Here is a 13,432-nt window from a genome sequence, read left to right as displayed (position 1 = left end):
TAAATTTTTTTCATAATTTTTTACTTTTTTTTTTTTTTTTAATTTTTTTTTTTTTTTTGTCTTTTTAGGGGACTTCCACAGGGACCCATCAGGACCCCTGATCACATTCCGGGGGTCCGATGGTGACAGCCCTTTACATGCTGCAGTGACAACCCTTTACATGCTGCAGTCACATAGACTGCAGCATGTAAAGGGTTAACACAGCAGAGATCGGAGGTTTTCTCTGATCTCTGCTGTAAGAGCAGGTACCTAGCTGTCCTCTGACAGCTAACAACCAGCTCTCCCTGCCACAGAGACCATCGGCTTGCTTCTGACAAGCCGATGGTCTCTACGGCAACTTGTAAACAAAGCAGGACATTGCCGACATGTCGGCAATATCTTCTGCTGGTTTTTCAAAGCCCTTGCACTGCTCTGTGTGGGTCTGTGCAGGCAGAGCACACTGTCACAGCTTGTGGCATTGTGCTCTGCAGCTCCCATAGTGATACATAGCCCGGAAATCTTCCGGGCTATGTTGCTATGAGCAGTGGAGCTCGTCCCCGGAAATTTTCCGGGCGTGCCACTCAAGGGGTTAATGGTATTATTTTGGAGTACATATAGTGTACTATATAGTTTATTATTGTTTTGGAGGGAGGATTGAAGACAAAGAAATTCCACCATATTTTTGGAATTTCATTTTACAGTGTTCAGCATACAGAATGAGATAACATTCTCCGGGTCAGCATGATTCTAGTGTTACCAAGTTTATACAGTATTTTTAGGTTTGCCATTTTTGTATACTAAAAACACTTTATTAAAAGTTATTACTTTCACATCGTTTTGGGCTCCTGTGCCCAAAAGCATATAAAAGTAATGTACTCACCATGGCACCGGACTGTTTTTGCAGTCCAGCACTGTGGCATCTGACAGGTGACGTCACTCGGCTTGCAGGTCTGGCGAGGGGTCCCATAAACCATAGGCTGCAGCAGTCACTTGGGTAAACAATCCGCGTCATCGTCATCACTGCAGTCAATGTAAAGAAAACACTGGAGCAGTGGTGAGAGGCAGCAGGGGTGTATGGCAGAGTTTGTTTTTGTACCCCTCGTGTGTTTCCCTCATTGCCACCAATTTACGGGGACTCCGAAAACCTCTTTAAAGAAAGTTGATTTTGCTTAAGCATATTACAAGAGCTATAACCTTTATATTTTTTCATCAACAGGGCTCTATAAGTGCTTAATTTTATGCGGGATGAGGCCTAGCCTTCATTGATCTTATTTTTGGGAACTTTTAACATTTTGATCCCTTATTATTCCATTTTTACTAGAGACAAGATAAACATAGGCTACTGTAGCGGGCAGGCCAAGAGACCATCTTCTAGTCTCTGGGAGCTGTAGCAACCCGTTGGGACCCCGCAATGACACGGCGGGGATTCATAAGATGAGAAAGGGAGCCCCCTCCGTCTGGCTTGCTGCAGTATGTGTAGGGTTAAATGGTTGGGTTTGGTGGTTTCTCAGGTCCCAGTCATTTGACCTGGAACCCGGCTGTCAAGACAACAGAATCTACATCCTCCTAGGAAGGGAGACCAGTGTCAGGCTTTTGATGCAGCACCATAAAAAGGCGTATACATCAGAATAAGGCCCCTTAAGTTACCACCTTAAAAAGCTGTACGTACAGTCACTAAGGGGTTAAAGAGATCCCACATATACTGGTATCAGTTATCAGGAATCTGTCACAGACTTTGTTTGCCACATACTATACCTCAGGAGCTATTCCTGGTATGTAGCTTCATAAGAAAAGCCAAAAATGAAGCATGATTGCAGCTTCAGTCATACTGCTCCGTTTTCGCAGAGGTAATAATCCCTACTGATCGGCATTGATACACGAGTTGTCACAGAACTTCCACCCCCTCTCCAAAGTAAACTGACTGGTTGTACACAAACACAGTTGCATGAGAATGTATTTCTGTATAAATCAGGCAAATTTGCGAGTCAGGAGTTCCCTGAAAAGTGGATGACAACCCCCTGGGAAGCTTTAAAACTACCTATATTGCATATCAACAAGAGCATTTAAAAAAAAAGAAAAGAAAAGTCAACACCTTCCAAATAAGTAATATTTACTTACACAATATAGATTTTTAACCCTGCAATAAGTTTTACCCGATTACTACTAAGGTTACGTTCACATTAGTGTTTTTTCGACTGATCCAGTTTTATGAAGAAGAGAAATCAGAAAATGGAAGTGAAATGGAAAGCAACTGTAAGTTTTCCACTTACATCCATTTTTCAGCATTGTACTGGTGGTTCTTCCATGAATGCGGCTTAGTTGTTACCACTGTTGCCTTACAATTCTGGGGTCCTATGTTGACATGTCATCAAATGCAACGCTGCATGGCTAAAAAAGAATCGCTAATGTGAATGAATCCAGTTAAAAGAATGGATTTCATATTTGTGCGAATTTTGTTTGATGCGCACAAAACTCGCACAAGAATATAATTTGTGTGAATGAGTCCTAAGGAAGATAAACTCAAAGAGCACCCAAAACCAATACACACATCACCCTTGGTCAGTTTTGAACCCACAACTCTGGAGGAAGAAGGAAGAGAAAAAGAAAGAATGAGAAGTAGGTGAAGGGGAAGGAGAAGGAGAAGGAAGCTTGGTGGCTCAGCGGCTAGTACTGTTGTCTTACAATGCTGGAGTTGTAGGTTTAAAATCTGACCAAGGTTGATTGCTGTATTAGCTTTTTATGTTCTCTTTGTGCTTAATCTTCTTGCTCTATTTCTCTGAAAATAAAGAACAAGTTTGGCGGCTCAGTTGTTAGTACTCCTATCTTGCAGTACTGGGAATGTAGGTTCAAATCTGACAAAAAGGTGATGGCTGTATGCAGTTTTTCCGGAGTTGCAGTTGTTCTTGATGAGATTTGAATCTAGGATCTCAGCATTGCAAGGCAACAGTGCTAATCACTGAGCTACATTAATTTAAGAGGCACCACCAGCACCGGAAATTAAAACAATCCCTTTTTCAAGTGCTATGAGCCACTCAGTGTGTACCACTGCATTGAAAAAAAAGTGCATCTGTAGTCTACGTCCAAAACTGGAAACAAAAGCGCAGCAGTCTGCACTTTTGATCCAGTGTAAAAAAAAAGTGGAGACGGAAAATACAGTATAGGATTGAAACTGTAGACCGTCCATTTCTAGGAGCTTGAAAACGGAAACATTATCTTTCCGTCTTGCTGAACACACGACAGAACAGCAAAACAGAAATGAACACACTAGTGTGAAAAGGCCCTTACAAATCTATGAAGATGAAATATAAGCAGTATGTAAAAAGTAGACATGCAAATCCTTGCTCTCTGAAGCAGCAGATATTTACCTGCATTATCCAAACTACTATTGGCTCCCCAACTTTGGTACAGCGTTGCTAGGTCCTTTGGAATGTAGGTCTTGAAGATATTTAGAATATCTACTCGCTTTTCAAGGCCCTCAGGCACAGGTTCTTGCTTTACTGGTGGGAAATGCAATTGAGCGCCTGTTGCACTTGGTTGATTTTGTAAAACGGGGCTCGTCTTGGGTCCAGCACTACTGCTGGACACAGTTCCCAGTTCATTAATAATCTTGGCCTGAGATTCCCTTTGAGGCACTGCAGGGCTCTCCTGTTTGACATGCGATTCTACTTTCTGGAATGGAAACTGTGTCTGTGACAGTGTGAATTTGGTTTTTATTGCATCAGACACAGAAAGTTTATTTGGAGATGTAAAACTGGATACTCCCTGGGACATCATGTATTTTTCTGCTTGTTTACTACTAGAAGGCTGCAGAATTTGTCTCGATACCGATGCCTGAACAGACGGATGATTTCTGCTGTAACTTCCAGTTTGGGCCACTTTAGGACTTGAGTCATATTTCACTTTTGGTTGCTGGACCACTGTGCTATATTGTTCCTGAGGAGGTGCTACCTTAGGCTGTCGCTGTGCATCAAAGCTTGATGTTTTAGGCCCATTGACACCACGAGAGTTAACACGCACCTGAGATGTGCATGTCTTAGAAGTATTTCCTAAATTTGATGAGTTGCCTTTGGATGCTGAAGGCTGATTTGGCATCTGTGTACGGGTGAACCTAGCTATGGGTAATGGTTGACATTCTTTGCCACCAAGAGATGGAGGAGGTCCCGTACGGCCATTTCTAACCAGAAATAGAACATTATTTTTCAAATTTTTGAAGCCATTTTGTTGAATCCACTGAGGAGCCATGGAGTTACAACTGACTTTATGCCAAATTCTTTTGTGCATCCACAAAACTTCAGGGTAATAAGTCTTATGACTACAGTAGGGACATTGATGAACAACCAGCTCAGCTTGCAATGCATCAGTAGCACCTTTACTACAGACCTCACTCCTGCTTGATTTTTCACTTAAATTCAAGGGAATAAGCTCTTGACTATCTGCACCAATATTTTCTAATGTTGAATTTTCTTTCGGTAAGTCAAGTGCCGTTCCATTTGAAAGAGTCATTTCAGAAGTCAAGTGGTTTTTCATATTAACAGTTTCCAGATTTTGTATAGTAGAATGGGATGCACTAATATTCTGACTAGATCTGTGAGGGTCTTTGTTGTATCTGAATGCTGGAACTTTTAAATCAGAAGGATATTCATTTTTCACAAAAGATAGGTTCGGATGCTTATCAGACATAAAAGAAGGATTTTGCAGCTCCATGTTTTCACATTTGCTGGTGTCTTCAGACTTGAAGGTTTGATGATTTGCACTTGGTATTTCCATGTCCATATCCTCCGTGGAAGATTCACAATGGTATGGCTTCATCCCTGCAATAGAAAACAAATTATTTGTAAAGAAACTAAAAGATGCTGTTAAATACAAAGCTCAACAAAATTTCTATGGCACCTTAAGGACTACAGATCAATGTGCAATAAAGGTAGCCATACATATTAGACAGAAGTAGGCTGACGGCTGAACAATTGTTGAAAGAACCTTTTTGTTTGGTGAACTTTCATTTTGCTGATACAGCCGGTCACATTTTAGTCCTTGTTGGCTGTTACAGAAGTTAAAACCGGCAGTACCTGTTCAATGCCACCACGTGAACACTTAGCTTTTTTTCATTTGTAGATGCAAGATTTTTTGCAAGTATGAAGAACAAATATACTTACAAGAGAGAAAGTATTTCAGTATTCAGTAAACAATAGACATAGGGTCTTTTCCATGTGTCAAACCGCTAAGCCTGTTTGAATGTCTTAAATACTCTCTTGTAAGTATAATAAAGACCTGTGTGGAATTTTAAATCCCGGCGGTATTTCACAACTGGTGGCTTATGGTTTTTCATTAGAAAACGCAACTATTTGGAAGTTTTCACAACTTTCCTAGTGGGCTACTGCAGGTCATCAAGAGGACGGATTAACATCTTCTTTCAAAATAAGTGTCTAACAAATATTTATGGTTTATGGCTTGGTCTATGATCCTTGTTAGAATTAAATGCCAATGATACAAGGAGCAGCAAAATTCAATTTTTTCTTGATCCATTTAACAGTTTATCCACCTTTGATTAGTTCCTGCAGCGCTTCCAGAAAAAGTGACCTTTTTATAAATCACAATTTGGACTTAGTCGAACAAAAGATCCTTTTTATATAAAGAGTTCTATCAGATGAAAATTAGAATAGTGGTTGACTTCTTTCCACATAATAAACTTGTGTAAAATGTTCGTTGGCAACTAAAAATTCACTTGTTTTGGTTGAAATCATCCATTTTTATCTAAAGTCTAATGTATATAGGCACCTTAAGTGTCAAACATTTTATCCTTGGCATTACTCTAAATACTGATCTGAAGCAGAGCTAAAACGTCTCCCCCCTTAAAACCTTTTCAGGCCGTCTACTGTCATTGGACTTTTATCCTGTGTCATTCTCTCATGAACCAAGGGCTGCTAGGGTCAAAATAGAGTTAAGGGACATTTATATGGAGCGATGATCGCTCAAAACGACAGTTGGAGTGACAGCTTTGAGCAATCATTTTGCATAAACTATTAAGTAGCTCGTTAATGTGCAAATGAAGCCTTTAGCTGAAAGCAGTTAATAGCCAGAGGGCTCTTATCTGCTTTCAGTTCTCCAACGGGAAACAATGCTATCAGCACTCCCCGTGGAGAACTGCTGATAAGTCTGAATGACGATTTTTAGGTTGGACTGAATTTAACGATCAGCTAGGAGTGCACGAAAAGTGCATGATGGCCGCGCGTATAGATGCATGATTATCGCTCAAACAATTGCTTTTTAGAGAATTTGAGCGATCATCGCTCCGTGTAAATGGGCCTTTAACCAAGCTGAAAGTCACAATATGAAAGCAGAATGGGCAAAAAAGTTAAGCCTTTTTAGAGGGAGTCTTGAAAATTCCCATAGACCAGTGTGGTTTCCCATCTTGTACTTTATTATGTCCTAAACTAATCAGTCATACAAAATAAGAGATAGGGGCACAAGGTTGTGAATGGAAAGATTGCTCAGCTTTAAGAAAATTATAAAAAAAAAGGTACATGTGACTTTTCATAAAGGATTAACAAACAAAAACACACATGGTTCAATTAAAGGGTCACAGTAACTTCTCACTTCCTAACGTCACAGCAATAACAGGCAAACACTTCACTGAAGGAGTCATCTCTGAAAACTTCAAGGCCTTCAGGAAATTGAGAAGAAATTATTTGTGGGAGATACAGCCTTTTTTACAAGATCAGCTTTATCTGCAAAAGGCAGCTATATAGAATGACTCTGTACAAGACCTGTACCACACTGTGATGTCAAGCTTCTCTATATCAATTTTATAGCTAGAATTGCTTTTCCTTAGGCACCGTGCCTGAAATGTGCTAGATGGCATCAATACAACAGCAATAGAGATGACCCCATATGCCATGTGATGAGGGAATATGGAGCTAACCTACTTATCTCAGTCATTTGACTTTTATTTATACACAGAATGACTATTCAAGCTGACATAAGTTTGAGTGCTGCCTTCTAATAACTTCTTTATACTGTAAAGGGTCATGAAGAAACCTTATTTCCATATATTTTAGTAGACAGTTGTAATGAACTGAAGAGGACTAACTGCTATCAGAACATGGCTACTAGAAGGCTCTAAAGATATCAGGTATACGTGTATATGGCAGTTATACAACTGCATAAAAATTTTTTTTTAAAGACACGCTATACATATGTGCCTTCCTACTTTATGCTATGTTCACATGTAGCAGAAATGGTGTGGATTTTCCATAGAGGAAAATCTGCACCATTTCTGCTTCAAGAACCACACCAAAATCTGAGCCATGACGAGACGTTTAGTGTAAACAGCAGTGGGGAGTGAGAGGTGCCTGAACGCAACATCTCCATTCTGGCAGTGCCTTGTATAACGGCACAGGGGTGAGCATCACTGGGAAGAGCTGTCGGGCATTGTTTGCCCGACAGCTCTTCCCCACGTAAAAGGACTATTATTTACAAGGATAGCCTAACAAATAGCATTCCATTCTAACACCTACAGAGTTCTATGAAGATGACAGACGACTATGGCCACCTCTCCTTTGACGTCTGTGGGGCAAGTGGCCACTGTGAATCAGTGAATGAGAGTCACAAAAACTCTTTTCACCCGATAGGTGATCCGCAACTATGGTATGAGGCATTTATGGCATACCTTGTGCATAAGACATGTATGTTTAAAGCCCAGTTCACACAGGCGACAGAGCCACCTGATTTTGTCGCACTGCTACAAATCGCATGTATGTGAAGCCAGTGCTTTCCTATGGGTTACTTCACACATGCAATGTTATGTAGCATGCGACAACCCGACACAAAAACCTTGCGAGTCCAGCGATATGCCCACGACTCATGAGGTTTTGTAGCCCATGTTTTCCTATGTAGCCTTCTCCCTGTTGCATCGCATAAAAACGCAATTTTCGTGCAGTGAGATGCAACTTTGAGGTTAAGCCCTAACCTGAGCCCGAACAGCAGGAAAAAATAAAAAAATACACATATATCACCTAAGAAGCGATGTCAGCCCGGCCACGTCTTCTTCCCGATCCCAGACACTTGTCGTAGTCTTCTCTTCTGGCCATGGATTGAAAAATCCCTGCCTCCTAGAAACGCTGCTTTTGATTGGCTAAGCGTCAGCCAATCACAGCCATTCATCGAGTGCTGGCTCTGATTGGCTAAGCGTCAGCCAATCACAGCTAGTGCTTCCAGGAGGCGGGGATTTTTCAATCCCCAGCCAGAGGAAAAGATGATGATCAGTGTCGGGGACAAGCTGTAGCAGAGCCAAGGACAGCGAGTCTAGGTGATGTATGTTTTTTTTTTCCCTTTAGCTACGGCTGGTTTTCGGGGTAGGGCTTATATTTCAAGCAACCCTCCACCCGGGAATTCTCACATGTGGTGCTACAAAGTTGCGATATCGTACGGACCAGTGAGAGAGATATCACTGCGATTTTCTCGTGTCACCCGTGTGAACGAGGCCTAAAGATGGAAACCGTTCTTACTTAATTGCAACAAAACACAAGAAACCTTGCAAGATATCCCAATAGAGAAAAATGCCACTTTTTTCACCTATGTGCCACTTCTCTTCCAGCCCGTCCACTGATCATTCACTGTGAAACACTTTTTTCATCTTGAGGTGGATCACTTCACATGCTGCCCATAGAAGCCCATCAAGAGGGAGCAGGTGAGTAGAGTTGGCACACCAGAGACACACATGCTGCTCTAAGGCTCTACTAATTAATGTCACCCTAGCACTGGATTCATAAAGCCATAATGGGCAAAAATAAATATGTTAGGGTGGTTTCACATCTGCATTGGGGATTCAGCTTTCCCGCTCTGTTCAGGGAGCAGGAAAGGGGAATGCCCGCAGCTAAACGTTTCAGTCGCTGGACAGACCCCATTGACTATAATGGGGTTCGCCTGCTTTCCGTCCAGCTTTTGAACAGAAGAAAAAGCGCTGCATGCAGAGCTTTATTTTCTGGTATTTTAAGCTGGATCTGCGACAGAACCTTTGACTGGAGTTTTCGACAGATGTAAAACCGGCCTTATTCCTCATACACATACATGGCAGTTTATTTTGAAAAGACACCCGAGACAACAGGTGCAAAATTGGCTGTGGATAGGTGATCAAAATCCATTGTGGCACAACAGCTTGCAAAAAAGGGAAGAATGCACTGCAAAACGGCATTTTCTATGTTTGACAGTAACCAGGTCTCATCCCTCTTACAACCTGTAGGTCTCAGACTGCAGTAAAATTGAGGGCAGAGAAAGGGTAGCTCTAGGTTTGTCATGATGTACAGTATGCCCATTTCTCTTTCTTAGGCTGCCTGTCCACGGGCGGGGTGGATTCTCACGAGCGGATTTCTGCCTCGGGAGATCATTTAACCCCTTAATGACATGGCCCATTTTGGACTTAAAGGGGTTGTCCCGCGCCGAAACGGGTTTTTTTTTTTTCCAATAGGCCCCCCGTTCGGCTCGAGAAAAACCCAATGCATATGTTAAAAAAAAACAAACGTTTATTACTTACCCGAATCCCCGCGCTGCGGCGACTTCTTCCTTACCTTACTAAGATGGCCGCCGGGATCTTCACCCACGATGCACCGCGGGTCTTCTCCCATGGTGCACCGTGGGCTCTGTGCGGTCCATTGCCGATTCCAGCCTCCTGATTGGCTGGAATCGGCACACGTGACGGGGCGGAGCTACGAAGACCAGCTTTCCGGCACGAGCGGCCCCATTCACCAGGGAGAAGACCGGACTGCGCAAGCGCGTCTAATCGGGCGATTAGACGCTGAAATTAGACGGCACCATGGCGACGGGGACGCTAGCAACGGAACAGGTAAGTGAATAACTTCTGTATGGCTCATAATTAATGCACGATGTACATTACAAAGTGCATTAATATGGCCATACAGAAGTGCTGAAACCCACTTGCTTTCGCGGGACAACCCCTTTAATGACGCAACGATTTTTGGCGGATTTTCATCTCCATTTTTCAAAAGCCATAATCATGCAGCATAAATGACACCATACATTTTTTCTGTGGGTTGGTACGATTACAACGATACTATATTTTTAGGTTTTTCCACTTTTTTGGAATAAAAACCCTTTTTTTGGAAAAAAAATTTTCTATATCGCTGCATTCAAAAGTCGTGTAACTTTTTAATTTTTCTATGTACGGAGCTCTGTGAGGGCTTATTTTTTGCGAGACGAGCTGTAGTTTTTATTGGTACCATTTTGGGGAATATACGGCTTTTATTGCATTTTTTTAGGAGGCAAAATGCAAAAAATTAGCATTTTGCCTCTTTTTTAGCGTTCATTTTTACGCTTTTTGCAGTACAAAATAAAAAGCGTGTTCAACTTTTTGTATACGTCGTTACGGACGCACCAATACCAAATATGTGCCTTTTTTCAACCTTATTTTATGCTAACATTAGAAAAAGCACAAAAAAGGGTTTTTTTTTACATTCTTCCTTTTTTTTTTTTTTACACTACCGTATATACCGGCGTATAAGGCGACGGGGCGTATAAGACGACCCCCCAACTTTCACCTTATACGCTGGGATTACAGCGGAGCAAAAAAAAAAAAAAAATCATTACTCACCTCCCCCGGCGTTCTGCGGCGCTGCTGCAGGATGTCGCTCCCTCCTGGTCCCCGGCAGAGCATTGCTTTCTGGACGCAGGGCTTGAAATCCCCGCCTCCAGAAAACACACGTGCCTTCAGCCAATCACAGCCATTCAATGATGTCATTGAATGGCTGTGATTGGCTGACGGCGTGTGTTAGTTAATCACAGTATTAGCTTTCTGGAGGCGGGGATTTCAAGCCCTGCATCCAGAAAGCAATGCTCTGCCAGGGACCAAGAGGGAGCGACAGCCTGCAGCAGTGCCACAGAACGCCGGGGGAGGTGAGTAATGATTTTTTTTTTTACACTTTTTTTTGTATTACCGGCGTATAAGACGACCCCCGACTTCAGAGCAGATTTTTCGGGGTTCAAAAGTCGTCTTATACGCCCGTATATACGGTACTTGAGTGCCTCTGAGGGACTTGCAGCTCAGCACTTATGATAACTGTGATAAGGCATAGCAGGGCTACTGCCCTGCCATGCCTTAACGGTTATACAGCGATCATAGGCTCTGGCAACACAGGACGTCTGGCGTCCTGTTGCCATGGCAACAGGCCGGGCTCTCTACGATTATATCGCGAGAGCCCAGCAACTTTACAGAGGGAGCGCGCTCCCTCTGTGAACCCTTCCCATGCCGCGATCTACTTAGATCGCGGCAGGGAAGGGGTTAACAGTGGGGGGGGGGGGGGGGGAGACATATCCGATGCACCCCCGATGCTGCAGCGGGAGGCCGTCTATCACTGACAGCCGGCTCCCGCCGCCGGATAGCGCGAGATCTGCTATGATCTCGCGCTATCACTATGACGTAACGGTACATGATTTTGCAGTAAGTACCACCCTGTCATGAACGTACACTTACGTCATGGGGTGGGAAGCGGTTAAAGTCACCACGATAAACTCATTATTATGATAGGTTCATTGTGGAAAATTGCGGCATGCCACGATTTTTTAGACGCAAGCATAAAGTCGCAATGGATTTCCCGCTTGTGTACATCGGGCGGCGCTTTCCATAGCGATCCTATAGAAAGCGGTTCAAGCGTGATCCGCGTGCGATTTACCACCGCGGATCACGCTACATACTATCGCCTGTGGACAGTCAGCCTTACTGCTGCACTGATTAGAATTCAGTGAAATACACATAGTTGGGGAAACTTTGTAAGTATTCTGAAGTCCAGCAGACAAATCAGAAACAGCCATAACTTACAATAAATACACAAAGCAGAGTAAACTCCTCAAATCTTGCAACAAAGCTGTAGACAGGCATGGTGCAAATGAATCAGTTAGGTCAGGCTCACACGACTGTATGCTTATTGTGCATTACCCGCTCACTTTAGCAATCTTCTATACACTTACATTGTGCTATGCAAAAAAAAAAATTGCAGCATGTTCTATCTGGACGCGCATTATACACGCCAAGATAGTGTATGGGGATTGGCAACACACAGCAATTAGGCATTGTCATTTTGTATTTGCTGCGTGCTAGCGTGCAACACGCAGGGAACATGGTCGTGCGAGTCCTGCCTTACTAGCGCTTATGAACAAAGCAAGCAGTTACCAGGTGCAAGGGAAAAAAAGAAAGGGAAAGTCTTTAAACTGCATACAACTGTCATCTAAAGTAATTGAATAAATATGAAACCAAGAAATAATAGTTTAGATAACAGCAAACATGATAAGGAAACAAACACTCAAATACAAAAAACACAAAGAATCCAGTTTCTCCAAAAAATAAAAAAAAAATGGAATTATGTAAACCTCTGTAGTACTCACAAAAGGTATAACATAATCGCCAATCACAGTGCATTTTAATATAGGATTTTTCTACCCAATATTTAAAGGTTTGTGGCACATAATATGTAAATATTTTGTGTACACCATTTTCTAAAATGCTAGAAATTGCCACGCCAGTGTTATGTGGCAGAAAATTAGAGCAGAGATGCAAAATTGCCTTCTTTCATCATCACTTCAATTACCGAAAAAAGATTTATGCTGCCATCTATACCACATGTGAATACCTGGAAACTGTAGAGACTTGCTGCCACTTGCTGGCTAGCTCTGGGAACAACAACTTAAAAAAATGAAAGTAACATGATGCAAAACTTTAGTAAAAGCATCACTAAATGTTCTGTTTAAATATTTATTTAAAAGTATAAATTTCACTTTTAGAACCGCTTGAAGTTTACCCCACCATCAGCCATTTGTAGTTTCTTACAAATGTCTATCTGCAGGTCATTGACACCATTTGTGTACACAGCTCCCTGCTTGCTGCCAATAGGGGAAATATTCCTAGAAGAGCTCTGGCGATCAAGATATCGCCACAAGAAAATCGCAGCATTTTTCCCACAATTTGAGCGTCAGTGCTGCTTTTTCCTCGCAAAAGCCATTGCTGCCACTCGCAACTTTTTAGCACGAAAGTCAATGGGACTTTATACCGTTAAAAACACATCACACAGAAATTGCAAGTTTGTGCTTTGCAATGTGATAAAAAGGAAGCTCCATTGGGAAACATAAGCGATTAAAAAAAAAGGGAAAAAAAACAAAAAAAACCAGCAAGACGCTGAAAGATAGGGGCATGCCGCAATTTTTATTTCTCGCAACATCGCACCAGTGAACACATTGCAAATGTGAAGAAAACCATTGAAAATAATTCATGTCATAATCCTGTGTTTTCACTCACTCTCTCTCACATTGCACAGAAATTGCACCATTTTATTGCCAGTGTTAAGGCGCCATAACATTTATAAACTGGTAACTCAAAAGGTGGAGTTTTACTTAAGAGGTGATTAGTCAAGACGACAACTTCTTAAACATAAGCCTGCTTTCCTAGTGGAAA

The 13,432-nt window shown here is 42.1% G+C and overlaps 1 protein-coding gene across 4 annotated transcripts in view; it reads right to left on the bottom strand.

Moving 5' to 3' along the window:
• Positions 1-13,432, bottom strand: part of ZNF516 (zinc finger protein 516) — a 131,367-nt gene that overhangs the window by 21,786 nt on the left and 96,149 nt on the right. For all 4 annotated transcript variants that reach the window (XM_066579481.1, XM_066579483.1, XM_066579480.1 and 1 more), the window contains exon 4: positions 3,345-4,790. In XM_066579481.1, coding sequence (XP_066435578.1) covers positions 3,345-4,790 — 1,446 coding nt within the window. The remainder of the gene's footprint in view (positions 1-3,344; positions 4,791-13,432) is intronic.

This window comes from Eleutherodactylus coqui, chromosome 9 (genome assembly GCF_035609145.1).
Source record: "Eleutherodactylus coqui strain aEleCoq1 chromosome 9, aEleCoq1.hap1, whole genome shotgun sequence".
NCBI classification, from domain to species: Eukaryota; Metazoa; Chordata; class Amphibia; order Anura; family Eleutherodactylidae; genus Eleutherodactylus; species Eleutherodactylus coqui.
The sequence above is the reverse complement of the archived record's forward strand: the minus strand, read 5'-3'. Positions and strand labels throughout refer to the sequence as shown.